This window comes from Schistocerca serialis, chromosome 4 (genome assembly GCF_023864345.2).
Source record: "Schistocerca serialis cubense isolate TAMUIC-IGC-003099 chromosome 4, iqSchSeri2.2, whole genome shotgun sequence".
NCBI lineage: Eukaryota > Metazoa > Arthropoda > Insecta > Orthoptera > Acrididae > Schistocerca > Schistocerca serialis.
Genome location: NC_064641.1, coordinates 452,764,706 through 452,792,508, shown reverse-complemented (window position 1 = coordinate 452,792,508; position 27,803 = coordinate 452,764,706). Strand labels below are relative to the sequence as shown.

Genomic DNA, 27,803 nt, shown 5'->3' with positions numbered 1-27,803 from the left:
GCCTTGATGAAGGAACCATTCTGGCAATTTAGGAAAATTACGGAAAATCTAACTCAAGATGGCTGGACAGAGCAAACTCCATTCTTATGAATAGGAGGTCAGTGTCTTAACAAGTGCCCTGCCTTATTTGGTCAGTCTCTATTGTACAACGTTACAAGTTTCTTTGATATAAATTCTATTTGCTCCAGATAACTTATATTTATATACAAAGTTTCAGTCTTCATTGCTGCACACATAAAGGACACCCACTGGTTAGTCCTGAACCATGAACATATTGCTACACCCCTTGCACCAACTCCAGACTGTTTGGAAAGCCAAATCCAGGTCTGTAAACATGCTACTATGCCCCACATGCCCTCATCTCAATGAACATGAAAAGCTAAGTCAGCATCCCTCCACAATGAGTGAGATACAGAACTGAGGAGATTGACAAGACATTACTATCATGTACTACAGATCTTGACATGTGATTTTCTTGTGAAACCATTGTAATTTGATATACTGTTATAGTGATACCCTTCATTATTAACCATTACCCTGAGTCCTAAAAGTAGTTTTTCATAGTATGTATTACTTATGAGAAATGTTTTAGCTACCTTTCTAAACAGATGCATTTTAGTGATCTTTTTCACTTCCTTTAGCAATTTTTATACAATTTTACTCCCTGAGGTAAAATGCTATTTTGAGTTTTTTGTTTGTTTTTCTTAGTATGCAAGTCTAAAGTGGCTCTAGTTCCACAGTTAAGTATAGAACTATTAGTGAAATATTTAATAATGTTTTCCCTGATATGCATAGCAGATTGGAAGGTGTATTCACTTGGTACAGTAAGGATACCCAATTTTTTAAACAGTTCTTTACGATCTGCCCAACTACTGTTTCCAGCTATTATTCTTAAGGCCCATTCTGCAGTTTAAAAATTGTGTCCATGTTTTGTGCTTTCACTCATGTGCAAAGACTGCTTTAAACATGAACTGAGTGTATGTAGGAGTAGTATATCTCCATATGACACTTGCTATTACAAAGTGATGACAGAACACTAAGTGCAAAACACAATGATTACATTCTTTTTGCCAGCATCTTTGTGTGTTTACTCCATGCTAACTGACAATCAATATTCATCCCTTTGTGCTTGTTACAAAATCTATAGATTTATTACTTATGCCTCTTTATGCCGAAGTGCATAAAGTTTGTTTTCTTTGTGTTCAATATTAATATTTATTACATACTGCCCGACTGTAAACATCACTGAGGGTTTCATTTTCTTTCTATAATAGGAGTACTGGTGTTTTCTCAGTGACTGTGACGTTGTTTATTCCTTCCACACTGGCATTTTGGTACATGCAGCACAGGCAGTTACAATACGGAAACAGATGCCTTTCCCCCTTTTTTTTTTTTTTAAAAAAAAGAGCAAGGAAGAAGATTGGCTAATATGTTTGTAACTGATTGAACTTATTTAATCTGACCCAAATCACTCTCCTGATTTAAGCAATTTCCAAGAACATCCACTACATGTTTCCAAATATATATTAGTATGACAACACAAGGGTATTCTATTGTGATTGTTTGCTTGCATCCACAAAAAAGTATCACCATTTTTGTGGAAGATGATTTTCAGCAGTCCATTCCAAGAATCTAGCCTTTTACTTTAAGGCTGTAAATATCTCTTCCAACATCTGCCTAGCTCACTGCAGATCAAAATCAAGCATGTCTCCAACACTGGCATTTCCTTGCTTAGCAACACTACTAAGTACATCCTTCTTCGCTCCAGTTTCAGCAACAGATCTGTATATAAATCTACAATGGTACCTTAGGCTTATACGATATAGACCACACCAAAATCTTTATAGGTAACCTATCGAACATTTACATCTACATAAAACTCTACAAGCCACTTTACAGTGCATGGCAGAGGGTATACAGTACCAATATTATTTATTTGTTTTCCTATTTCGCATATCGAGCAAATGCACAATGCACAGTCATTTTAGAATACAGGTTCTTGAAATTTACTCAACATGGTTTCATAAGAACTACATAGCCTTTCTTCCCGGGATTCCCATTTAAGTAACTCAATCATTTCTGTTACACTTTTGTACAGGCTGTACCAACCTGTTTATCAGCCCAGAACTGATTCTCCGAATTTGTTCTATGTTTGTTGTCATGCTTACTTGACAAGGACTCTAAATACCACAACAATATTCTATTAGGTTAGTGTATCAGTTTGTAGAATTTTTGTTTTCATGTTGGCATTCTGGTTGCTATGGGTTTATTTGTTGGTTGTCATTTATAACTTTCAGTTCATTGTTGCTATACAAGTTTACATATTGTCATGTAGAGATAGTGAGTGGAGCTGTGGATGCCAGAAAATTGAGTGCTAAGTGGAGATAGCAGAACATTTCTGAGATATTCTTCATTTGAATTTAACAGAGGCGTGGCAACAATGGAGGAGCCAGTAACATTTGTGTCATGTATGGGGATAATGCCACTGGACAGAGCATGGCAAGAAAATGGTTTTCTCATTTTAAGGAGGATTGTGACTCTCCATGTTCAAGAAAACCTTTGGGCTTTGAAGACCATTTAAATGCATTAATCCACAATGATCCATGCCAGTGTACTCGATAACTGGCAAATATGATGAATTGTGATCATCTCACCATTTGCGACATTTTCTAGGAATGGGAAAGGTTAAAAAATTGGGTGAATGGGTACTGCATGCTCTCAGCCAAAATACAAAAATCAGTGGGTGGCCATATGTACATCTCTGCTTGTTCACATCAATAGGCTCACAAAGAACACCCACCATCACTATCCTATATCGATATTGGTGATGAGACATGGTGTATTTATGCTAACATATGGAAAAGGAAGGAACGGCTGAGCCCAAACAAAGCAGCAACTCCTTGTACTAAGACCTGTGTGCATCCACAAAACATAATGTTATTCATCTGGTGGAACAGCGATTCTGTGGTGTACTATAGATTGCTCCCCCAAGGTATAACCATCACTGCTGACATTTATTGTCAACAACTGAGATCTCTTGCACATGTAATTGAAGAACAGTAACCAGGAAGACTGTGTGAAGTGATGCTACTCCACGATAACACCTGCCCACATTCTATTAGACTGAGAAAAAAACGCGATACAGGAGTTGTGTTGGGAAGTTATTCTGCATCCACAATACTCACCTGATCTCACACTTTCAGATTTTCACCTATTCCACTCTCTATCAAAGAATTCTCAAGGAACTTCCTTTCCAGATGAAAATACACTCTGAAAATGGCTCAATGAGTTCTTTGCCTCAAAACCACAATTTCTAATCGAAACGTTACTCCATTGTTGGCAGACTGTTGTAAATAGTGAAGGAAAGTACATTACCCATGACCTAAGTCTCTGTTATGTGTATTTGTTGTATTAACAGAATTCTTAGTAGAACAACATTATAATAAATGAAAAGCACCAGTTTGCTTTAAAGCAGAGTTGGATACAATAAAATTTATTGCCACAGCCAATGGCTACAATCCAGTTCTTATTGACCACATCTTGCACAGGAAACAAAAACGAAAAAAAAAAAAATTATACCCCCCCCTCTATGCCCCACCTGCTTCCCCATCCACTGTCTGTAAGAAATGGTGTACACTACCATTTCTAGGTCAGGTATCACAGATTGTAGCCAAAGCACTGAAATCCTGCAAGTATATGGTTTCCTACTATGTTAGGAACACGACAGCCCAGTGTGTTTTTAATAGCAAAGACAAGATATAGTTATTAGCCAACAGTGGGGTACACAAAATCACTTGTTCTGATTGTGACAAATTTTACATTGGTCAGTCAGGCAGAGACGTATCAACTAGGCTGGCTGAACATGAATGCAGCGGGAGGTTGCAGAATTCAGACTCTGCATTTGCTGAGCATGTACTGAGTGAGGGTCACAACTACCAGCCAGTGTCCCATGTACTTCACTTAGCAAACAAAGGCCATAAACTAAACCTGCTCGAAGCCCTGTAAATTAACAAACATCTTGCTCACAGTCCAGATCTCATCCTAAATGACCAGACACAGCTCAACACTTCCCCTCTCCTGAACTTTATATAACCATCTTTATTGTTCATTACTTCCCACACTCTCTCTTCCTACATATTCTCATTTTCCTGTATTCGTTAAGTTGTTTTGTTTTGTTGAAGTTGTCTTTGTATTACACACAGACTGTAGTTTCAATAGTTAAGGCTTTCTTTTAACTGGTACTTGTATTACTGTCCATGTTTAACACCCCTTGTAGTTGTCTCAAATACTGTTCATATTTTACTTTGCTCATTTATTTAATGAAAACTGTTACACAGCCACTGCTTTGATTATAATGTTAATGCTAAAATGCAGTACCACCACACTCTTAGACTGTAGGTTTCCTCAAACACCTCCATTTTCCTGCATTTATTTATTGCTTAATTTCCTTATGTATTCTGTATTTACATTGATAACTGTCTCTTCTTTTAATTTGTTGTGTATCACTCTCCATGTTTCATACCTCCTGATGAAGCCTTGTCTAGTACTAATTTTATTTTATTTTATTAGTTTTGTTTATTAGTAGAAACTGTTGTGTAGGCATGCTACTCCTATTTTGCGCTAAAGGTTTTCCTGTCTACTCCATTGTTATTCATGTACAGTTCAGTTTTTACTTTTTCATTGCAAAGATGTTACTTACTGTATGTTTCTACATCAGTCTAGATTTGTTACTTCTCTTCCATTGTTGTCTGCTAACATTTAACTCCTTTGGTGATAATACTCAGTAAATGTCTGAAGATGGCCTTGTAAGCCGAAAACCGGTTTACAATAAAAGTAATATTGTAGAACAAAAGCAAACTGGTGCTTTTCATTTATTGTATTGTTGTATTTATTAAACATATGGAAAAATGCAATGAAATTATTCAGCAATCTAATACAACAGGTTGCAATAACATCTTGTTTGCAATTTCCTTTACAGATGCACAGCACTTTCCCAGAACCATTACAAGAAATCGTATGTTTGCCTGCCTTCACTGCCCCTTTCATATTGCTTTTTAGTATTATCTATAAATAATAGTATTATATGACATGCTCAGTATATTTAACCACTAATATTGCAAGGAGATAATATCCCATCGTTTCTCTTTGGCATAGGAATTATCTATATTTATCCACATTTAAAGAGAGCTGGCTTTCATTACACCAAGTGGAAATTTTGTCCAAGTCTTTCACCAGTTACTTACGACTGTCCAATGACAATACTTTCCTGTGAAGAACTGCATTGTCAGCAAACAATCTTGCGGTGCTGCTGGTCATGCCTGATTATTCATTTATAGACGTTAACACATCATTGAGGCAAGTCTGATGTTATAATCATTTCTGTGGAATATTCACTGTTCAGTCAGTCTATTAGTCAAAAATTATTTGAGGCAATCAAGTATTTGTGAACATATTACACATGATTGTATCTTGGTCAATAGTTGTGTGAGTGCACAGAATTTTTTGTAGTCAAATTTAGGATTTTTTTCCATTTAGAGTCAGGGGTGCAATATTTTCTGTACCCTCTTTGCCCATAAATGAGTAATCATATTGTTTATTAATGTTACGCTTTGAAGTGTGCTTCAAATAATGCACAGTTCCACATCTTTTCATCTAATACTACATGTGAGTGCAAATATTTGTTTATGTTGTATTATTATTTCTTTGAGGTAATCCCCAGGAGGCATTCAGTGGTTGGAGTTCACCAACAGGTGCCTCTACAGCACGAGTACATCATGGTGCTTCTGACACCATGTGGACCACTGAAGGGGAGCATGGGAGAGTAAGGATTGACCAAAGAACAACATTCAACAATAGAATTACAAAAATGTTTTGAAATATATCGGTTGACTATTTTTTAGAGAGTATTAAGGATGTTTCCACACTGACAAGTCCATGCAATAAAATGTTCATGGTCCTGTAAACAAGTCGAAGATCACTTCAAAACCTTAGAAGAACAGTTGGCAAATAATATACTTAACTAAATATACTACACGATTATATTTTTAAATTTTTGCCACCCAGAACCCTTTCAGTCAACAATGTGGTACAATATCGAACATCTTAAGAAAATTTTGAGAGATAGAATCTATCTGATCACCTGCATCTATTGTTTTCAAAAATGTCATGCACAAATATGAATAATTTGTTAAGAATACTATGCTGCTTCTGTGCCTCATGTTTATAAGACATTCTTTGGTTTCCATTTTTATGTGGTTTAATGCTAATTACCAACCTTTCTACTCCCTCTCCCTTCTGTGTATCTGTTCCTCATACTGTCTCCCCACCCGCCCAACCGGCATTTCCATTGTGTACCTGTTCCTCATACTATCTCCCCCCAACTCCTCTTCCCCCCAACCCAAATATGTATTTCGTACGTACCATTGCCCTTCTTATTCTTTAACCCAACTACTCTCCATTCCCTCTCCTTCCACACTTCTGCTTATTTTGCTTTGAGCAATACTTACAGTAGTTACGCAGTGGTAATAAAAGAGATCATTTCCTCATTATTTATGTGGAATTCATTTTATGCAGAAATATATTTTATGAACTCAAACCCATTTCTACTCTTCGACATATACGTTGTAGTCCAGCATTACCACACAAATAATTGCTTTATGCTAGCTTCATTTTCCGTCATCTTTACTGAAGTGTTCTCTTAAAGATGCAGGGTTGTCATAGTAAACAATCCACACTTTCATTTCCTCTCAAAAATAAACAATGCACATGCGTGTACGCACAGTTCTAAAGCAAAGTACTGGCACTGTTAGAAATAGACATGGGAATCAAACTTGGTGTGGCCTTTTTGGAACCATCCTAACTTCCTAAATGATTTAGTGGAACCACATGAAAGTTAAATCAGGATGATTTTAAACCCCCTCTTCACATATGGAAAGGGAAGAAAAAAGGATTACATTAAATGTAATCTCAATTGAAAATATGGATAACCACCAGCTGTAGAATGGAATGACGACAATTAAAATTTATGTCATCATTCCATTCTACAGCTGATAGTTATTCATATTCACAATTGCAATTACATTTGACGTATTTTGTAATGGCTGTAGTCACTGTAGTGCCTGTTCCTTTGGATATGCATGCATGGCCAAAGGAACTTTGCTTTGTAATTCAGAATAACACAGGCACTGCAATATTATATCGTATCGGAAAAAAATATTAGTGTTTCAATATTGGTAGTGACAAAGGCGTTAGAACATGCTCAAAATGGGCAAGAATGGAAAAGGAAATAGGCCATAGACGTTTTTCAAAAGAATCATCTTGGCACTCTCCTACAGAAATTTCGGCAGACTACAGCAAACCTAAATCCGGATGGCCACATGGATCTCACTACTCCTGAACTCAAGGGAAGTGTCTTATCCACTGTGCCATTTTACAGATGACTCATTCTCTCTTCAGTCTCTCTGTACAGACAAAGGAGTCATTGCTTCTGTGTCTGTTTGTTGATCTTCTGCCTTCAGCAAGACATGATTTACAGTACGTCCTCTTTTACCTGAATTAACATTTTTTACCTACTTTCCAGGGGTAGAGCTATCTTATGTGATTTCAAGGCAATGCAATTTTAGAACCACCAACTCCTATTTTTGTACAAAACTATGGCCACTTTTAGTTTAGCATTACAGCTGGCTGTCAGGCTGAAAAAGTATCCCAATCTTGTCAATTAACGGAAGAATAATGATTTATCTCTAAGAGATATTATGCAGAAACATGCAAGAATATTCTAACACTACTAAGCAGTTAGAGATACTAAATGTCTTCATATAGCAACACAATTATGTTTTAAATAGTTATGTTCAATTAAACATGTCATACCATGTAGCACCCAGGCACAATGTATAGTTGTAAAATATCTGCCCTTGTAAAGCATTTCCCCTCATGCATGTGTGTTATAACTTGTCCCTCATAAAATAATGATTAATTAGAAACATTATATACCAACTTATATTAAAAGGTATGAAATAGTTGAATGAGTGATTCCTGGCAAATGAAGGGACCAAACCCCACAACATTAGGGAAACACAAAAGTTTCTAATTTGCTTTACACCAAAGGACAACAACAACAACAACAACAACAACAACTAATTCAGTAGAAATTACTGAAAACAAAATAAGTGCACAGCACAAGGAAAAACAATAAACACTGATCAAACACTGTGATCCAAACTGCTGCAGATATTCATTCCCCATTCCTCTTATCTGTTTTGTCAAACTATCAGAATAAATACACAGTAATGACAGAACTGAAATTATATTACATATGGATCTTCTCTTTGTCCATCTTTATTAACTCTAACCAACTATGGACCACATAAAATAACTGCTCACAATGTGTGCTTCCAATTTATATAATTTTTTCTTTATTCCTAGTACTATTTCATTACTCTGTTGTTTTCTCTCCTTCTCTGTGTAAAAAAATCTTCTGCATCTTTTTTCCTAACCTTTTTTGTAAACCATACAGGAATTTAAATTTTGTTCTTATTCTTTTTTGCTTTAAAAATCTTTGTCATATTGTCATTTTTTATCTGCATAACTTTTCCATTAGGATACTGGCAGATTTGTTTAATTTATTGGTGATCTATTCTTTCCATATGCACAAAAAAGAAGCACATACTCAGCAGATTCTAACTGATGATTTTGAAAGTTTTTCTGTAATGTTCTCTGTTGTTTTCTAGTATGTAGCTGCCATTTTCTTATGGTCCTTTCACCAATTTGAATTCATAAAATCTGGATATCAGGGTTGATCTGTCTATAAAATCACATGCTATTCTGACATCTACAAATCAGATGATATGATACAGCTTTGGTGTTATGAATGTTTGTTTGCAAGTTGAAACTGAAGAAGTGCTTGATGCACTATCTGCCTTTTCAAAATCATCTCACATATTCTCCTGTCTGTTTGTAAAATTGTTTGTGATCTACTTGATACTGTGGGGTAAGTTTTGAAAGTTACCCTGTAATTTTTTACGCCTGTTTTGTGAAGTTGATTGATTGCTGCATATTTCCAATCTTCATTTCTGCTCTCTCTTTTTTTTGCTTGCCCCTCTTCCATAGCTAATAGGAGTGTGTGAAACATTTCTGTCCTCCATATCAGATTTAAAAAAATTACAATGATCATGCAGTTGACCTGCTGTCGTCTCCTCTGCCCTCCGATCTTGGATCTGACAATTGACAAATTGTACCATCTGTAAGGATACTTCAAGTTTAATGTCCTGCTGACAAATGTGTGAATGCTATCCACCCCGTTGATTACATACATATCTCTAATAAAGTGTTTGTCTCCCACAACCATTAAACTACCATCCATGACACTGCCCTTGCTGGCACACAAGCCTAACCTGGTCTACCTCCATAATCTCCCACTCCCAGTGCATCTCCAATCAAATTATGATCTTTTATCAGTCTTCAGATTGGTTTTATGCAATTCACTACAAATACTTATTCTGTGCCAATCTCTTCATCTTGGAGTAGCATTTACAACAAGTTCTCAATTATTTGTTCTATATACTCTAAACTCTGATTTCCACAACCATTTTCACTCTCTATGACTCCCTCTCCTACCATGGAAGTTATTATTTGATGACTTGACACTTGTTCTACCATCCTGCTCCTTCTTCTAGTTAACATTTTCCGCACACTTCTTCTAGTTAACATTTTCCGCACATTCCTTTTCTCACCAATTCTGACAGAGCCTCCTCAAATGGCTCAGAGCACTATGGGACTCAACTTCTGAGGTCATTAGTCCCCTAGAACTTAGAACTAGTTAAACCTAACTAACCTAAGGACATCACAAACATCCATGCCCGAGGCAGGATTCGAACCTGCGACCGTAGCGGTCTTGCGGTTCCAGACTGCAGCGCCTTTAACCGCACGGCCACTTCGGCCGGCGGGCCTCCTCATTTCTTATCTTACCTATCATTTAATTTTCAAGAGCCTTCGATAATATAATATCTCGAATGCCTAGGTTCTCTTCTGTACTAGTTTTCTCATGGTCCATGATACATTTATGTACAATGATGTGCACTAGACATATATTCACAGTGAAGTTTTTCTCAAATTAAGGACTATGTTTGCTACTTTTTTTTTCATGTGCTAGTCTGCTTGTTATGTACTACTTGCTTCATCTGTCTGTATTATTTTGCTTCCAGGACAGCAGAATTCCTTCACTTTATCTGTTATGTGGGCCCAAAGTTTACTGTTCACAGTGAAGTTTTTCTCAAATTAAGGACTATGTTTGCTACTTTTTTTTCATGTGCTAGTCTGCTTGTTATGTACTACTTGCTTCATCTGTCTGTATTATTTTGCTTCCAGGACAGCAGAATTCCTTCACTTTATCTGTTATGTGGGCCCAAAGTTTACTGTTATGTCTGATGCTGCTGTAAGTTCCACAATAGTTCAATACTTCTATCATTATTATAGCCTCGATCTACATTTGTGCTCGGTTGACTTTCATTTTATTTAGGATGTCCTTTAATTCTTCCTCACTTTCACGGTGATTGGCAATCTCATCATCACATGATATTAATTTTCTCTCATTTTGAATTTTTCTTTCAGTTAGAATTTTTCTTTCACACAGAATTTTTATCTCAGTTCTAAGCCTTTCTTTCAATTCCTTTGTTTCCTGTTTGATCTAAAAGTTGAACAGCAGACAAGAAAGAATCCCTATCATACAACCTTCTGATTGTATTTTTTTCGTGGTACTCCATTCTTATTGTCACCACTTGGTTCTTTTCTGTGGTTTTCAAACATCTTGCACCATGTTATACTGTTGAATGTTTTTTCTAGGTTGATCAATCCTAAGAAGGTGTATTTATTTTTCTCATTTCCTCCACTCACTACAAAAAAAACACTGTCAGAACGGCTCTTTGGTGCCTTTATCTTTTCTGAACCAAACTGATCATCTAAAAGAGCCTCAATTTTTTTCCCACTCTTCTGTGTATTATTCTTTCCAGTAATTTGGATGCATAAGCTATTAAGTAAAGATGTGGAATAGGTCTTGCATTTATGTGCCTTGTCTGTCTTTGGGATTGTATGGATGATATTGTTTCTAAAGCCCAATAGTATGTTTTTAGTCTCAAGGACATAACTGTTGGGTGCCACTCCCTCAATAATTCTGGAAATTCCCAAAGTATTTTCATTACAAAGACAGTCGCTGTACACTATAAGCTGCACATAAAAATATCTAATTCCAAGACCAGTACTTGGAAATACCATAATCAGTAGTATATATTGTGTGTCAGGAAAATAAATATTTTTCACAAGCAACTCAAGGTGTACAGCAAGAAGTCTTTAAACAATACTTACAAGATGCAGAGCATCAAGCATTCCAAGATTTTCACAAAGGAACATGAATCCCATACATCATCAAAATCAACACCCATTTGTTCTACTATCGCATTAGGGGTAGTTTCTCCGTCTCACAAAGACCCTCAGTGTACTCCTACCATCTACTCTCTTCTCTGCATTTAACGGTGGAACTGTCTTTGTGCTCTTTATATTGAAGCCATTGTTTTTAAATTCTCAAAAGTTATTTTCAGTTTTCTATATGCCCTTCTGGCAATCATTTCCTCAGCAATTTCTTCATATTTTTCTTGCAGCTTTTTGCTTTCGTTTCTTTGCTCTTCTGACAGATTTCATACCAATATTTCTGTACATGTTTCTTTTCCTAAACAATTTTTTCCCTCCTTTAGCTGATTATATAAAGTATTTCTTCTGCCACCTAAAGTTTCTTTACACTTACCGTCCTTATATCTCAAAATGAGAATTCACTTAAGAAAACCGTGAAATTACAAGGAGCCAGAGATAGCTACATAGTGCTCATTTTTGGGAGCTAAAATTGCAGTACTAGAAAAAAACTTTTGCTAGTTTTTAGAATTATTAGTTTACAATAAGTGGGTCCCCCTCAACCTGAGGTCTGAGGAACCTACCCAGCCTCCCTAATTCCATCACTCTTTTATCCCTAGCAGTTCCAAAAGCTAGGAAGAGATTTTTCACTTTCACTTTCACTGTCTCTGTTACCAGTTATGAGATTTTGCATCCTGAATGTAAGAGCTGGCGAAACATCTCTGTTTCCTTGTAATTTTCCAGCTGTGCTGATATTTGCTTGTGCAGTTTATGTGATTAGCGTGTTTAGAGATGTCCCTACCTCATCAACTGAGCTATTGCTTTGTTTTTCCATTATCACAGTATTAACAGCCTTAAATAAATTAAAATGCACTATATTATTTCTGGATACCTCAGAATCCAACTGCAGTGAACACTGATTCTTCCTGACAATTTTCTTAAACTTCAGCCAATTCATCACCATTACTAAATTGTGATGTCACTCTGTATCTGCTCCTTGGTAGATTTCACAATGCATTACCTGATTTATCCTCTTAAAAACCTTACGTTCAGTTCTAGACCTCTCACCAATATTCCTCTCTGATCCAGAGACGTATTTCTCTTTTGAAAGGCCTAACCTTCTATCCTAGAACGAAATTCAGTCATCAACCCTGGTCAAAGATCTCCCTCCTCTCATTCATTGTAACGTAAAGTGGAAACACTTTTTCACTATCCTGTATCAACCCACATCAACAGAGTGACTGTTGAACATTATCTAAAGCAATTCAAATTCCAAAGAAATTTCTTCTCCTCCTCTGAAAAACCAACTGCTCCAGGGATTTTCAGATTTCTTCACTTTCAGCATAGTCTCCCAATCTTTCCTGAATTCTCAAACCCTAGTAAAGCTGGAAAAAAATTCACTGCTGTACAAGTCTCAATGGCTTCAAATCCCTATGAAACAAATCTCAGTCCTTGTACACCAGCACCTCCGAACTCATCATGCTGAGCCTCCCATCCTACATAAAAGACATCAAGTACTTTCTGGAACATATTGAATACATTAACATCCTTCTCCCACATGGAACCTTCTGTGTCACTTTAATATGATCTCATTCTACACTAACATCCCACACACATGACCTTTCAACTCCAGAAGACTAACTTTCCCAATACCAACCTGAAAGCCATCCAAACACCTTGTCTATGTCACTTTAGGCAACTTGGTCTTCATCATAAGACATACAAACAGAAGAAATGTCTGACTTGAGGACAGTCAAGTACCCAGATGCTGAGTATACACTACAGCATCACTCATGAGACGTGAGTGCCTGCTCCATCACATAAGCTTTTTCAGTTCTCCAACTTAGTATTAGTTACCCTGAACTCCAGAGACACGAATTTACTTTCGAACATATTGTTGCACCTTATCAATCTCCTAGACTTAATATTCATTAATATCACCTTCCCTCTTTCCTCTCTTCACCCTTTTATTACTCTTGTCATTGGTAGAATTTCATTATGAACTGCATTAATTTTAAACCTTCTGTATCTTTATCTTTCCCCTCTCTTTCATTTTGATATTCCCCTGCTCTTCTTTTTTCCTACTTCTTAACTGCACTATTTGTTCCACTTCCAAAAGCTAGGCATAGTTTTCCCTATTTTCAAATGTTTCTACAGGAAAGTTCTTGGAATTTTGCCTCTCAAAAGGAAGCGCTGGCTGGCCATTTTGCTGTCTTATAATTTTTTTTCTATTTGATTTGAATACTGGGTTGATTTTTGAATACTGGGTTGTTTCACAATGAAACATGTACGTCACATGCTGGGTTCAACTATCACTCTTTATAATTTGTTTGTGGCTCATGTGAACGTGACACAGAACACAACAAAATAAACACTAACACTGACACTGACACACACACACACACACACACACACACACACACCATAAACCACAGTTCCACAAGCTATATGTACAGCACCTTTTTCCAGAAAAATTACCCGACCCTGAGCACAAATTTTCCATTGGCTTTTGTTTTTACCTTTCAGGTCATCAAAGTCTACCAGATGTAACTGTAGGTTACCTTTATCTTCTTCAAGCTCAGCAATTCTTTGATGCAATAGCTCGATATCTTCATTACTTTGTTGAATCTGGGAGCAAAAGAAAAGGTGAAAGAATTAGCCTTTTCCTTAATTCTGTCACAATAAGTTACTATTTATTACATAATTTTATGCATCAAAATTGAAATGGCTGTGACTGTAGTAATTTAAATAAATATAATTAGATTCCATTTCAACCACAAATTACCTTATATTCAATCATACCCAGTTACATTTTAAATCCTGTGCATCAGTCTTTGGCATCCACAAGTGTGCTTTTATACGATTTATGTGTCAGTGAGGCAAGTCATCTTAACACTGGATGTATGAGCAAATCACAGAATTGACAAAACACAGTGCAAGTTGTTAAACAGTATGTTGCCACACTGAAGCAAGAAACTATAAAACAATGCATGTAGATGCTACAGAAACCAGAGAATCTGCAATTGAATCAGAAGGATCTGAAATGTTACTATGCATAATTCATGACTGAATGCAGAGCTTATATCATTTCATCTCTCTAATTTATCGAGTTTTTAATTTTTAATACAAAGAGAACTTATAAACTAAGCGATGGTGAGAATACTGAAACTTCATAAACAAACACCTTGAAATGGTAGAAGTCAAAATCAGCCCAAAATTAATATGGAAAATTTGAATGGCCTGCAGTGCTTCTTCTTCATGGGGGAAAATAAAAAGAACTTGAAATAAAACAAGATTGTGTGGGAAATTGGCAAAATAAATATTTAGTAACTTTCATTATTTTATCTGTTATGGTTAGAGAACACCACAGTTGTTTTTATAAATTAGCATGGATCGTAAAAGAGAATCAAACCTCTCTCTTAAAATATGTAAAGGAGAGCTTTTCATGAAGTCATGATGCTCCCTGAGATAAACTAAATCATTATATAACTCTTCAGGCTTTCCCGGCGAGATCTTGACATGTGGAATAATCAGGTCTACTGCCGGATGTTTGTGTCGCTCTGGCAAAATATTTCGGGCACGTAACTCGTTGCCTTCTTCAGGTGCTACCTGAGACTGCTGTATTGGAGGATCTTGTCCAGTATTTATGCCCAGAGTGCGCTGGGTGCTCTCTTTGCTGTCCGCACCCACCTGGCGCTGCTTGTAAGGTGTTGTCTCTTCCCTGGTGCTCCCTCGGATGTCCGCACCCGACTTGGTCACCATCTGTGGCAGCTCTCTGAGGCCCGTCCTTTGTTGGGCATTCCGATTGTGGTCCGCGCCTGCCTGGCGCTGCTGGTAAGGTGTTGTCTCTTCCCCGGTGCTCCCTCGGATGTCCGCGCCCGACATGGTCTCCATCTGTGGCAGCTCTCTGAGGCCTGTCCTTTGTCGGGCACTCCGTTCACAGTCCGCGCCTGCCTGGCACAACTCCTGAAGTGTTGGCACTTCCCTGGTGCTCTGACGGTCGTCTGCGCCCGGTTTGTCCATCATCTGTGGTCGTGGCAGCTGTCAAAGGCCCGTCCCGCATGGGGAATAGTGTTCGCGGTCCGCGCCCGCCTGGCGCTGCTCCTGCGGTGTTACTACTTCTTGAGGAGTTTCTTGGTTCCTTTTGTTGGGTCCTGATAAGCTCCAGAGCCGGACTCCACGCCGAGCTGAGCTGGTAAACACTGTCTTGGTTTATTAGGTTGTCTGTGATCTTGATCTCGATGGCCTCCTTTATGACACTGTCCCAAAATCTTGGTGTCTGTGTCACAATTTTGGTGTTGTTGTAGTCCATTGAGTGACTGAGCTCCAGACAGTGCTCCGCTATGGCAGATTTAGTTGCCTGTCCGAGTCTGGTGTGCCTCTGGTGTTCTTTGCACCTGATGTCCACCGTACTGGTTGTCTGGCCAATGTATGACTTTCCACACTGGCATGGAATGTTGTAAATGCCTGGTTTACGTAGCCCCAGGTCATCCTTCACACTCGCTAGCATTGTCCTAATTTTGGAGGGTGGACAGAAGATACTCTTGATATAATATTTTGAAAGAATTCTGCTGATCTTTGCAGAAATAGGTCCAGCATATGGCAGGTATGCCACCTTCTTCGCCTCCTTGATTTGGCCACCCAGATCCCCCAACATTAAGCCCATCAAACTTTTAGGGATGTAATCGAAGGGTCAGTTCATTGCACAAAATCTTGCACTGGTAATGCTTTTGCAATTATGGACAGCTATAGAGGCAACATGGCTCAATTTTTCTGCAGTGGACTTCTAGCGACTTGCTGAGTCCATGCCACGTCGAGTTGCTGCAATCCACTGGGCAAAAGGAGGTCTGGCATGATATCAGGAGGTATCCAAGACTTTTTGTCACCTGAGTGTGTAGATTTAGCTTCTTCTGTGTTTTCTTAATAGCATATTTCTTAAATTTCGTGCAGTTTTTTTCCTCTAGTTACGAGTTTTAGTCTCACGTTTTTGTTACTATAAAGTGTTGTCAGGCAGTCTGTAGTGCAGTTTTCATTTCTGCTGAACAGTTAGCTTCACAGCTCATAAGGTGTCAGCCTCCACTGGTGACACATAAAGTGGTTACCAAGTTGAATATCTAGGTTACTGTCTGTGCCTTTATAGTCAATTCTTAAGTTACGAATACTGGAAAGGGTAGGGCGTGGGAAGGCTACGTGCGGACGCAGGAGCAGCTGGCCAAAGTTTATGAACGGCTGAATGCTGTTTTGGCTACGGTCAGTCATATCCAGGCAGTTGGCTCAGGGTGTAGCGGTGACAGAGAATCTGGCATGTTGCATGAGACACATCACATGTCTTGTTTTGCTCACAGGCTCTGCTACTGAGGTACCTCCTAGTGTCCCCAACATGGTGGATCAATCCACTCTGGAGGATGAGTGGCAGGTGGTAAAGCGACTGCATCGCTTTAAGCAAAGGGCTGGTGTGTAGGCTGGCAATTTGTCCTTGACCATTCGCCCTGTGACTGGACAGGTGGCCACTCCTTCAGCCATGTCTGAGCAGGTGCATGGGGAAAGGGTTTACTAGTTATCAGAAGCTCCTACACTGGGAGTGTTATGGAACCCCTTAGGTAGATAGTATTCAGGACTGGAAATCTGAGATGTAGAGCTGGCCTTGCCTATGACCTTTGAGCATGCAGGGTGCACTTGTCTGGAAGTTGTGACTCACATCGGCATCAACGATGTCTGTCACTTGCATTCTGAGACCATCCTCAGGTCATACAGGCGGCTGGGGCAGGTGGTGAAGGCTGCTGACTTTGTGTGCACGGTGCAATCAGAGCCCACAATTTGCGCCATTGTTCCCACAGTTGATTAGGAGCCCTTTTGTTTGGAGCCATGTGGAAGGTCTTCACCAAAGGCTTCACCAACTCTGTGATGGACTTGGCTGCAGATTTCTGGACCTGCCTTATTGGGTGGGGAATTGCAGGATTCACCTTGATAGGTCAGGGGTGTACTACACAAATAAAGCAGCTACTAGGGTAGCTGAGTAGTTGTGGAGGGCACATGGGTTTTTTTAGGCTATGTGGTAGGTTGAGGTTCTCTGCCGAACACTCGCCAGACAACTTGCAGATAGCGATATCATACCATGCTCAGAGTAAAGACACTTCGATTAATTTATCAGTTAACTGTCAAAGTATTCGTAACAAAGTTCTCAAATTTACTGCCCTCCAGGAAACTTCTCATGCTCAAATTATTCTGGGACTGAGAGCCAACTGTAGCCCACAGTAAAAGGCTCAGAGATATTTAGTGATTTATGGAAAGTATATCAAAAACACAGATTAGACACCATAGGAGGGTGTGTGTTCACAGCAGTTCACAAAAATATTGTCGCTAATGAGGTCAAATTTAAATGTGACAGTGAAGTTATCTGGTCACGCACAACAGGTCTAGGTGAAATCCAGTTAATTGTTGGATGTCTTTACCAACCACCCTGCTATGACAGTTTTAGAGTCACTAGCAGAAAGTCTACGGTCAGTAATACAGAAATACCCAGATCATGCAGTATTAGTTGGAAGAAATTTTAACATACTGAGCACAGATTGGGAGATCTATGGATTCACTGCAGTGGATACAGGCAAACATTGTAGCGAAGTTATTTTGGACACATTTTCCAAAAACCTCTTTGAAAAGTTAGTTCGAGAGCCCACATGCAATGGAAATATTTTAGACCTTGTAGCTACAAACAAGACTGACGTAATCGACAGCATCATTATTGAGAAAGGGATTAGTGCCCATAATGTGATCATAGCAACTTTGGTTACCGAAATTAATAAATCAGTTGAGAGGGCTAGGAGAGTATTTCTACTAGAAACAGCAGACAGACAGTTGTTATTATCTCACTTAGACAATGAACTGACATAATTTAGTTCCTGTATGATGGACATAGAGAAATTATGGGCAAAGATTAAATAGGTTGTAAATCATACTCTGGAGCTGTAAGTGCCGAGTAAGTGGATTACAGATGAAAAAGACCCACCGTGGTTTAACATCAAAATTTGAAAAATGCTGAGGAAACAAAGGTTGTTGCACTCTCAGTTCAAAATGGAATGTGCAAATGATGACAGGCTATAGCTAACAGCAATTTGTGCACCTGTAAAAAGATCGATGCACAAAGCTTACAACAACTACCACTGTCATACCCTAGCAACAGATTTTGCCGAGAACCTAAGAATTCTGGCCCTTTTTAAAACTGCTAAGTGGGTTTAAAGGCTTCTATCCACTCATTCTTTGACTAGTCTGGTGTGGCAGTAGAAGATAGCAAAAGTGAAGTCGACATTTGAAATTTCACATTTAAGAAAACATTCATGCAGGAGAATCATACAAACATACCATTGTTTGACCATCACACAGACTCCCGCATAGAGAAAATAGAAATAAGCATCTCTGGTATAGAGAAACAACTGAAAGAGCTGAAAGCATTTAAGTCTTCAGGTCATGATGGAAACCTAATTTGGTTTTACAATGACTACTCTACAGCATTTGCCTCTCACTTGGCTTGCATTTATCATGAATCTCTCATTTGCAAGTCCGAAGCAAAAGTGCAGGTGACTCCGGTATATAAAAAGGGAAGAATGAACCCACAAAATTCCAGGCCAATATCTTTAACATCAGTTTGCTGCAGAATCCTTAAACATATTCTCAGTTTGAATATAATATACTTACTTGAGAGGGAAATGCTTCTGTCCACAAATCAGCATGGTTTTAGAAAGAATCACTCACGTGAAACTCAGCTTGACCTTTTCTCACATGAGAGCCTCTGATCCATGGATGAAGGGCAACAGGCGGATTCCAAATTCTGAGATTTCCATAAAGCATTTGACACAGAGTCACACTGCTGGTTGCTAACAAAAGTACAAGCATACACAATAGGTTCGAATGTACGTGAGTGGCTCAAAGACTTCTTACATAACAGAACCCAGTATGTTTTCCTTGACAGGGTGTGTTAATCAGGGACAAGGGTATTGACAGAAGAGCCCCAGGCAAGTGGGACAGGACTGCTGTTATTTTCTATATACATAAATGAGCTAGTGGACAGGGAAAGCAGCAGTCTGCGGCTCTTTGCTGATGATGATGTGATGTGTGAGAAGGTATCGTTGTTGAGTGACTGTAGGAGGATACTAAATTGACTTAGACAAAATATCTAGTTGATGTGATGAATGGCAGCTAGCTCTAAATGTATAAAAATATAAATTAATGCAGATGAGACGAAAAACAAACCCATAATGTTCGAATATAGTATTAGTAGTTTGCTACTTGACACAGTCACATTTATTAAATATCTATGTGTAATGCTGCAGAGCAACACAAAATGGAATGAGCACAAAAGGACTGTAATAGGGAAGGCAAATGGTTGGATTTGGTTTATTGGGAGAATTTTAGGGAAGCATGGTTCATCTGTAAAGAAGACTGCATACAGGACACTAGTGGGACCCACTGCTGAGTACTGTTCAAGTGCTTGGGCTTTGTACCAGGTCAGATTAAAGGACGACACCAAAGCAGTTCAGAGGAGAGCTACTAGAATTGTTACCAATAGGTTCAAACAACACACCAGTATTACGGAGGTGCTTTGGGAACTCAAATGGGAATCACTGGAGGGAAGGTGATGTACTTTTTGAGGAGCACTATTGAGAAAACTTACGGAGCTCGCATTCAAAGCTGACTGAAGAACAATTCTACTGCCGACAAAGTCCATTTCATGTAAGGACCACGACAATAAGATTAGAGAGATTAGGGCTCATATAGAGGCATACAGAGAGTCGTTTTTCCATTGCTCCACTTGGGAGTGAAATGGGAAAGGAAATGGCTAGTAGCGGTAAAGCGTGCCCTCTACCATACACCATACAGTGGCTTATGGAGTGAGTATGTAAGTGTAGATGTAGACATTTTGTGAAGATGAACATGCCTTTGCACTATACTAGCTTAGTAGTTAAACTAAGTGTCTGACCTGTTGAAGAAACAAAAACGTTTCAGTAGATATGGTTCCACAAACAAACTATTTGTAAACAACTGTGAATGTATGATTATATGCCATTTTATTTCAGTTTGAAATGTAATCTGTTCAATTAAGTTTCCACCTAACCGGTCTCAAGTTTCACCCTTGGCTCATGGTAAGGGAATGTAGTAGATACATGATGGGACAATTGCACATTATGCTGCTGATGCAAGATGACACCTAACAAGCCAATATTATCCAAGATGTATACGTCCAAATTTTACATTTTCCTTATCTTCCACCTTGTTTCCTTCTATCAGTTTTCAGTGTCAGTAATGGTTTATTAACACCAAATTGTTTCTAATCAAACCTATATCTGATCTGACTCTCTCAGGTCAACTGAATATGAGAGATGGTCAGTTACAATTCTGCTTATAAAATTTTGTACATGTCCTTGTCTAGTTATGCACACATAATTAATTTGTGCAAAGTAATGAAATATATACTTATGGTAATTAAAATAATGGAAATTTCTTAGCACATTTGATAAATGTGGCACTCGATGTCCTCTAGTCTGTTGTACAAACACAAATCAGTTATGATTGGAACGTATAGTGAATTACTCCAAATAATTTATGCCGTACAATGCAATGAAGCTCTTGTTTGCAACAGATATTACAGAGGAGAAAATCTGCTCTAGATTTTATGCTCTACAACTGAGTACATATGTTCAGTCTGTCATGTTTAGCTAGGCCAGGGTAGATGGTTAAGTTACATGCAAGTTTGTTACAACACACGTAAAGATACAAAATTTAATGACTGTATCCTTTCAGACAATAATACCTTTGTTACACAATACATTTAGTCACATACAATATTCCTCGGCAGTAATTCAGCCTAAGAATATAATAATAAATGCAATAGAATGGTAGATACCATCTTAAACAGCATTTGTACTCCTTTCAATACATAAATTTCCTAACATGTGAAGCATACATACACCATAAATGATATAGGGAGGAAAAAGTGGAGGATAGCTCAGTTTCTCTCTTTCAATATCGTGTCCTGTGCATTTCACATTTTCAGCGCAATGTAAAAGCTTGCAGGGAAAGTGTGCCATTACTGTTTATCCTGCCAACCATCATAGTATGATGATGGTATTAATCCAAATATATTATAAAAATATGTGTGTGTGTGTGTGTGTGTGTGTTTTCCACATCTAGGTCTGAACAACAGGACCGATTTAGCAAAACTTGGTATACTTATCCCTTACTGTCAGGCAAAAGTCGCTGTGGGAGGTAAGAACCACGTACCTATCATAGTTCAGATGATATGACATCATAAAGAATGAGGTGCCTGAAAAACTGTCACATTGTGCATGAAATTTAAATTTACACAGAGGTGACAAAAGTCACAGGATACCTCCTAATGTCGTTATCAAATCTCCTTCTGCATAGTGCAGCAATTTGGTGTGTTACTAACTCAACAAGTTGTCGGAAGTTCCTTGCAGAAATACTGAGCCATGCTGTCTCTACAGCCATCCACAATTGGCAAAGTGTTGCCAGTGCAGGATTTTAAGCAAAAAATGACCTTCTGATTATGTTTCATGCATGCTCAATGGGGTTCATGCCAGGTGATTTAGGTGGCCAAATCATTTGCTCCAATGTCTAGAATGTTGTTCAAACCAATCACAAACATCTGGGACCTGGCAGCGTGGAGCATTGTTAAGGGAACATGAAGCACACGAATGGCTGCAAATGATCTCCATGTAGCCGAACATAACCATTTCCACTCAATGATTGGTTCAGATAGACCAGAGGACCCAGTCCATTCCATGTAAACACAGCCCACACCATTAGGGAGCTACCACCAGCTTCCATAGTGCCTTGTTCACAACTTCAGTTCACGGCTTCATGGCGTCTGTGCCACACTCTAGCCCTACCATCAGCTCTTCCCAACTGAAATAGGGATTCACCTGACCGTGCTACGGTTTTTCTGTCATCTAGAGTCCAACTGATACAGTCATGAGTCTAGAAACGGCGCTGCAAGCTGTGTCGTGCTGTTAGTAAAGTCACTCACGTAGATCGTCTGCTGCCATAGCCCATTAACACCAAATTTAGCCACACTGTCCTAACGGATATGTTTGTCGTACGTCCAGCATTGATTTATAAGGTAATTTCATGCATTTTTGCTTGTCTGTTAGCCTTGACAACTCTATGCATAAGCCACTACTCTCAGCCATTAAGTGAAGACCGTCGGCAATTGTGTTGTCAGTGGTGAGAGGTAATGCCTGAAATTTTGTAGCCTATTCACAAACACGTTTGATTTGATACTTTGGATCTCGGAGTATTGAATTCCCTAATGATTTCTGAAATGGAATGTGCCATGTGCCTATCTCTAACCTCCATGTCGTGTTCAAAGTCTGTTGATTCCTTTTATGCAGTCATAATCAAGTCCAAAACCTTTTCACATGACTCACCTGAATACAAATGACAGCTCTGCCAATGCACTGCCCTTTTATACCTTTGTGTACATGATACTTCCATCATCTGTTTGTGTGCGTATCACTATCCTATGATGTTTTGTCACCTCAGTTTATTACTTCTTTGGTACTAACTCTATTTGCAACATATTTCGCTGACAGTATCCGTATTTGCCACTGAATGTACTTACATAAATATATCATTGTAAGACACACAGTTCAAGAGATTCGATGTCGTAAACGCTGAGATATGTTGAAAATGCCATGTCATGCATGAAGTTTTAATACATTTATTATTTGCTACTAAGACACTCCTACACTTGAGTCAACTTAAGGAAATACCTGACACCTGGCAGTGTTTTAGACAGCTTTCAACTGCAAAGCACAAAGAGCTGTAGGCAAAAATTATAGCTGTCTACAGTGAGGAATAATATCTCTTAATTTGTATACTGTACTTATACATTTGCAAGTAATGTACATTTCTTTGTAAGACTGTTTCATGATTTCAAATGTGTTTTCACAAATATATGGATACTTCACTACAAACACAGTTAATTTCCAACAGAAAACTGGACAAATGAATACCAGGACAATGCCAGGTTTGTCAGCTGCAGGTTTGCAGGTTCTTGTGGTCAAAATTTATTATATAGTGATGGTAGCCATACACTGCCATGCGACCTCATGGTCTCCCACACATTTCCTTTCAATCAGTGCAACAAACACTGACAACTGTGTAGCAGAAAACTGTATCAGATCCCTGCAACAAAGTAATCAAGCAAAGCCTAATGGCTATATCAGATGAATATGACTAATCACAACAAGGTTCTTTAATGGTCCAAAGATGGTGATACCATTCATTAGCAGATCAGGTGTCAACCTACAGCAATTGTGAATTTTGTTGCACTGTGGATGGGACATGAAGCATTTTGCTTAAATGGTGAGCTGATACCTTGCTCATTCCTCTCTCTTTGGGTCACTGAAGAATCATCTGAGTGGCTAGTGATTCATATCCAAAATGGACATACTATGGCCTATCCTGGGTTAGCCAGCTTGTCGAAGTAATTGTTACCCACTGACAATGTGTTCAGATATCAGGGGTTGATTAATGAAGTTTTGTGGGTGGGGGCATTTACCTAGACTAGAAAGAACACCCAGGGGTCCTCTTCTTGAAAGTTAAGGAAAAAACCTTCAAAAATACTGTTTAAGGCTGTTTTGATACCTAAAAATATAAAAAAATTGCAAAAATGTATTTTATTTTAGACAAAAAAAGTTTTAAATTTCTTGAAATGTGTAGCATTCACAACCTTTTTCTGAATAACTTCTTGTTACACACACACACACACACACACACACACACACACACACACACACACAGCAGATTATATAATTGTAAAGCATGCCACTATGGTGTTTAACTTTGGTGCAGATTACAAAAATTACCATCTGATTTTAATTTAGTTTCAACTCTCGGAGGGGGCGATCCCCCTCCCCCCACCTTAATCTGCCATGTCTGAAATAGTGATTGTTGTTGCTCCCAGTACGCAGTTAGCAGTTCAGTACAGGCTCTGTGTCTGAGCTGGCATTAGTCAGACGTGCTTGCTAAATGGACTCACGTGGAACACATGGTTTTGGAAGTAATGGATTCTGTATAATTATTTGTGTCACGTTCTTTGTTCTGCAACCTCATGTTATTCAGCTCTATTCAAACAGCAGTAGCAGTTTAGAGTTTGCTACAATCTGTTCTGTGGTTGGCTGCACTCGCTAGTGTGTTATTGCTTTGATGATCTGTGCTGCGTTCCGACAGCTATAGTTTCAGTGTAAGTGATTAAGAAGGTATTGTGGCACATGGGACATAGCTAAAACTGGATGTAGTTAAATTGTTTGAAACGAGTAAAAATTTTGGCAATAAAACATATGCAACAGGCTGTGGTTTGCTAAGAACTGTTCTCACTCAAACCCTCCATTGTCTGCTTCCTAAAAGGATTGTGGCACATGGGACATTGGTACAATGGGATGTAGTTAAATTGTTTGAAATGAGTAATAATTTTGGTAATAAACCATATGGTACAGTCTGCAATTTGCTCAGAACTGTTCTCAACTGAACCTGATATTGTTTGATTTCTAAAAAAGTACCAGCAAAAGATTAGCTCCTTGGAGTGGAGAGAGTAGCAGCACATCAGGCAGTTGTGTTATATTACCAAATAATCACATTATTAAAAACCATACTAACTTCATAACTACCTGCAGAACGTAGTTTGTCTATGAGAGCTCTAAAAAACCTCTTCTTCTGCAGGAGAAAGGTATTGGAGGATTTTATTTTTGATTGTCATCATCTAAAAAGCCACCCCACTTCCATCCCCCCCCCCCCCCCCCCCCACCTCTTTCTCTCTCTCACACACATGCACAAATATATGTGAAAACGGAAAGAAATTAAATGTTTTCACCTTGTTTTCATGAATAACAGATTTCAGGCTACTAATCTCATTGTTTGCTTTCTCAAGAGCCTCTTCTAATGCTCTTACATTATCAGTTAGATGATTTTCTTCAGACTGTTTCTGTAATTCAGATTGCAAAAGAACAACTTTCTCTTGGAGCTCTGCATTCCGAGTGCTCAGCTCAAATCTTGTTGATTCCAGCATCTTGTTTCTGTCTTCCATCTGTTGTAACCTGCAGAATGAAAAACAACTTACTAAAATAAAACTTAAAAAAATATACATGACTGCTGCATGAAATGATATCTGCACAACAGAACACACAGTAATAGCTCTGCATTTCTTTTGCATCTACATCAATACGCAAAAAATTCACACTTAAATGTTTCCGTGCTTTATTATGCAGTGACATGCACGTGTACTTTAAAAGGCAGTGCTATGTCATCTGCAGAGGGCACCTCAGTCTTGTGTGTTTGTGAGATTTCACAAAAAACAGGAGTGGGGACCGAGAAACCAGCCATGAGACACAGCGCCAGACACTACAGATTTTTCCTGACACTCCCAAGATGATGAAAACATGACCCTACAGGACATCCAAGTCTTGTACAGACGTTGGTCAGCACATCAGCGATCGGAGGGAAGCATTGGAACCATGCCAAGCGGGTGTGAACCGGAGGTGGAACACTCACGCAGCACGAACCGATTACGGAGCGCTCAGGAAGAGACAGAAGTGGAAATCGAGGAAACAGCCAGGATACCGAGCACCAGACACTACAGATGATGACTGCGAACCCAGAGAGCAGCCAAGCCAGATGCGGATTGCAGTGGGAAAACCAGTGGCCAGAGGGGCCCATGGGAGCCGGGCCTGGCGGGCACGGATCGCGGAGGGAACACCCAATGCAGTGTGGGCTGACTAGGGAGCGCCTGGCACCTTACAGGCATAAATACTGGACTCGGTCAACTCGAGGACCATTCTCGGGTAGCATCTGAAGAAGACAGAGTTACACCATCAAAATATTGTGCGAGAACGACACGAACATCCAGCAGAAGTCCTGTTTTTTCAAAATATCAACAGATTGCCAGGTAAGCCTAAAGAATTACAACACTACTCATGATGGAAACATATTGCATCTAATGGCAACAAACAGACCTGACCTCTTTGAGGATCGCCATAGCGAAACTGGTATCAGTGACCATAACGTGGTTGTGGCAACAATGATTATCAAAGTACAATAGACAACTAAAACAAACTGAAAGATTATGTATGTTCAGTAAAAACAGGGAAGGGGGGGGGGGGGGGGAAGAGAGAGAGAGAGAGAGAGAGAGAGAGAGAGAGAGTACGGTCATATCTCAATGAGGAACTTGAAACTTACAGTATAGGGTAGGGGCATGTGGAGGAACTCTGGCTCAAATTTAAAAGAATAGTTGACCACGCACTGGACATATACATACCCAGCAGAAACAGTTCATAATGGGAGGGAACCTCCATGGTTTACAGTCACTGTAAAAGAAACTTCTAAGGAAACAGAGATTACCGAGTAATTGGTGTAAAACAAAGTGTAGGGCTATAGATAGAGCGATGCTGAATGAAACGCGTTTGGCTGTCAAGAGAGCAATGCACGCTGCCTTTGTATCAGAATATTGTCAAATGATCTTTCAAAGAACCCAAAGAAATTCTGGTTTTATTTATAGGCTATTAGTGGCACCAAAGTTAGCTGGTGAATGAGACAGGAACTGAAACTGAGGGTAGTAAAGTAAAAGATATGCTCAACTCCATTATCAAATGTTATTTTACAAAGGAAAACTCAGGAGAATTGCTCAAATTTATTCCTTGTAGCACTGAAAAGAAGAATGAAATACGTATTAGTGTCAGTAGTGTTGAGAAATATCTGAAACCGTCCAAAATGAACAAAGCTCCAGGGCCCAATGGAATCCCTGTCAGATTCTATACTGAATTTGGTTGAGTTAGCCGCTATTCGAACTATAATCTATCATAGATCCCTTAACAAAAACTGTGCCCAGTTATTGGAAAAAGGCACAGGTTACACCTGTCTACAAGAAGGGTAGTAGAAGTGATCCACAAAACAACCATATAATATGCTTGACATCGATTTGTTGTAGAATCTTAGAATATATTCTGAGCTCGAATGTGATGAGGTACCTTGAACAAAATGACCACCTCAATGACAACCAGCATGGATTTATAAAACATTGATCATGTTAAACCCAACTTGCACTTTTCTCACATGACATACTGAAAGCTTTGGATCAAGGTGATCAGGTAGATGTTGCATTTCCTGGTTTTCAAAAAGCATTTGTCTCAATAAAACACCTATGCTTACTGTCAAAAGTATGATCATATGGGTATCGTGAAAATTGTGACTGGACTGAGGACTTTTTGGTAGAAGGACACAACATGTTATCTTGGATAGAAAGTCATCGTAAGCTGTAGTAGTAATTTCGGAGGTAGCCCACAGAAGTGTGTTATGACCCATGCTGTTCATGTTGCATATGAATGACCCTGTAGACA

At 38.8% G+C, this 27,803-nt stretch overlaps 1 protein-coding gene across 1 annotated transcript in view; it reads right to left on the bottom strand.

Annotated features, from left to right (window-relative positions):
* The window catches only part of LOC126475091 (protein lava lamp-like), a 177,497-nt gene that overhangs the window by 80,443 nt on the left and 69,251 nt on the right, over positions 1-27,803 (bottom strand). Inside the window, exons 6-7 of the mRNA XM_050102662.1 lie at positions 25,286-25,508; positions 13,917-14,025 (exon numbers count right to left, since the gene is read on the bottom strand). Coding sequence (XP_049958619.1) covers positions 13,917-14,025; positions 25,286-25,508 — 332 coding nt within the window. The remainder of the gene's footprint in view (positions 1-13,916; positions 14,026-25,285; positions 25,509-27,803) is intronic.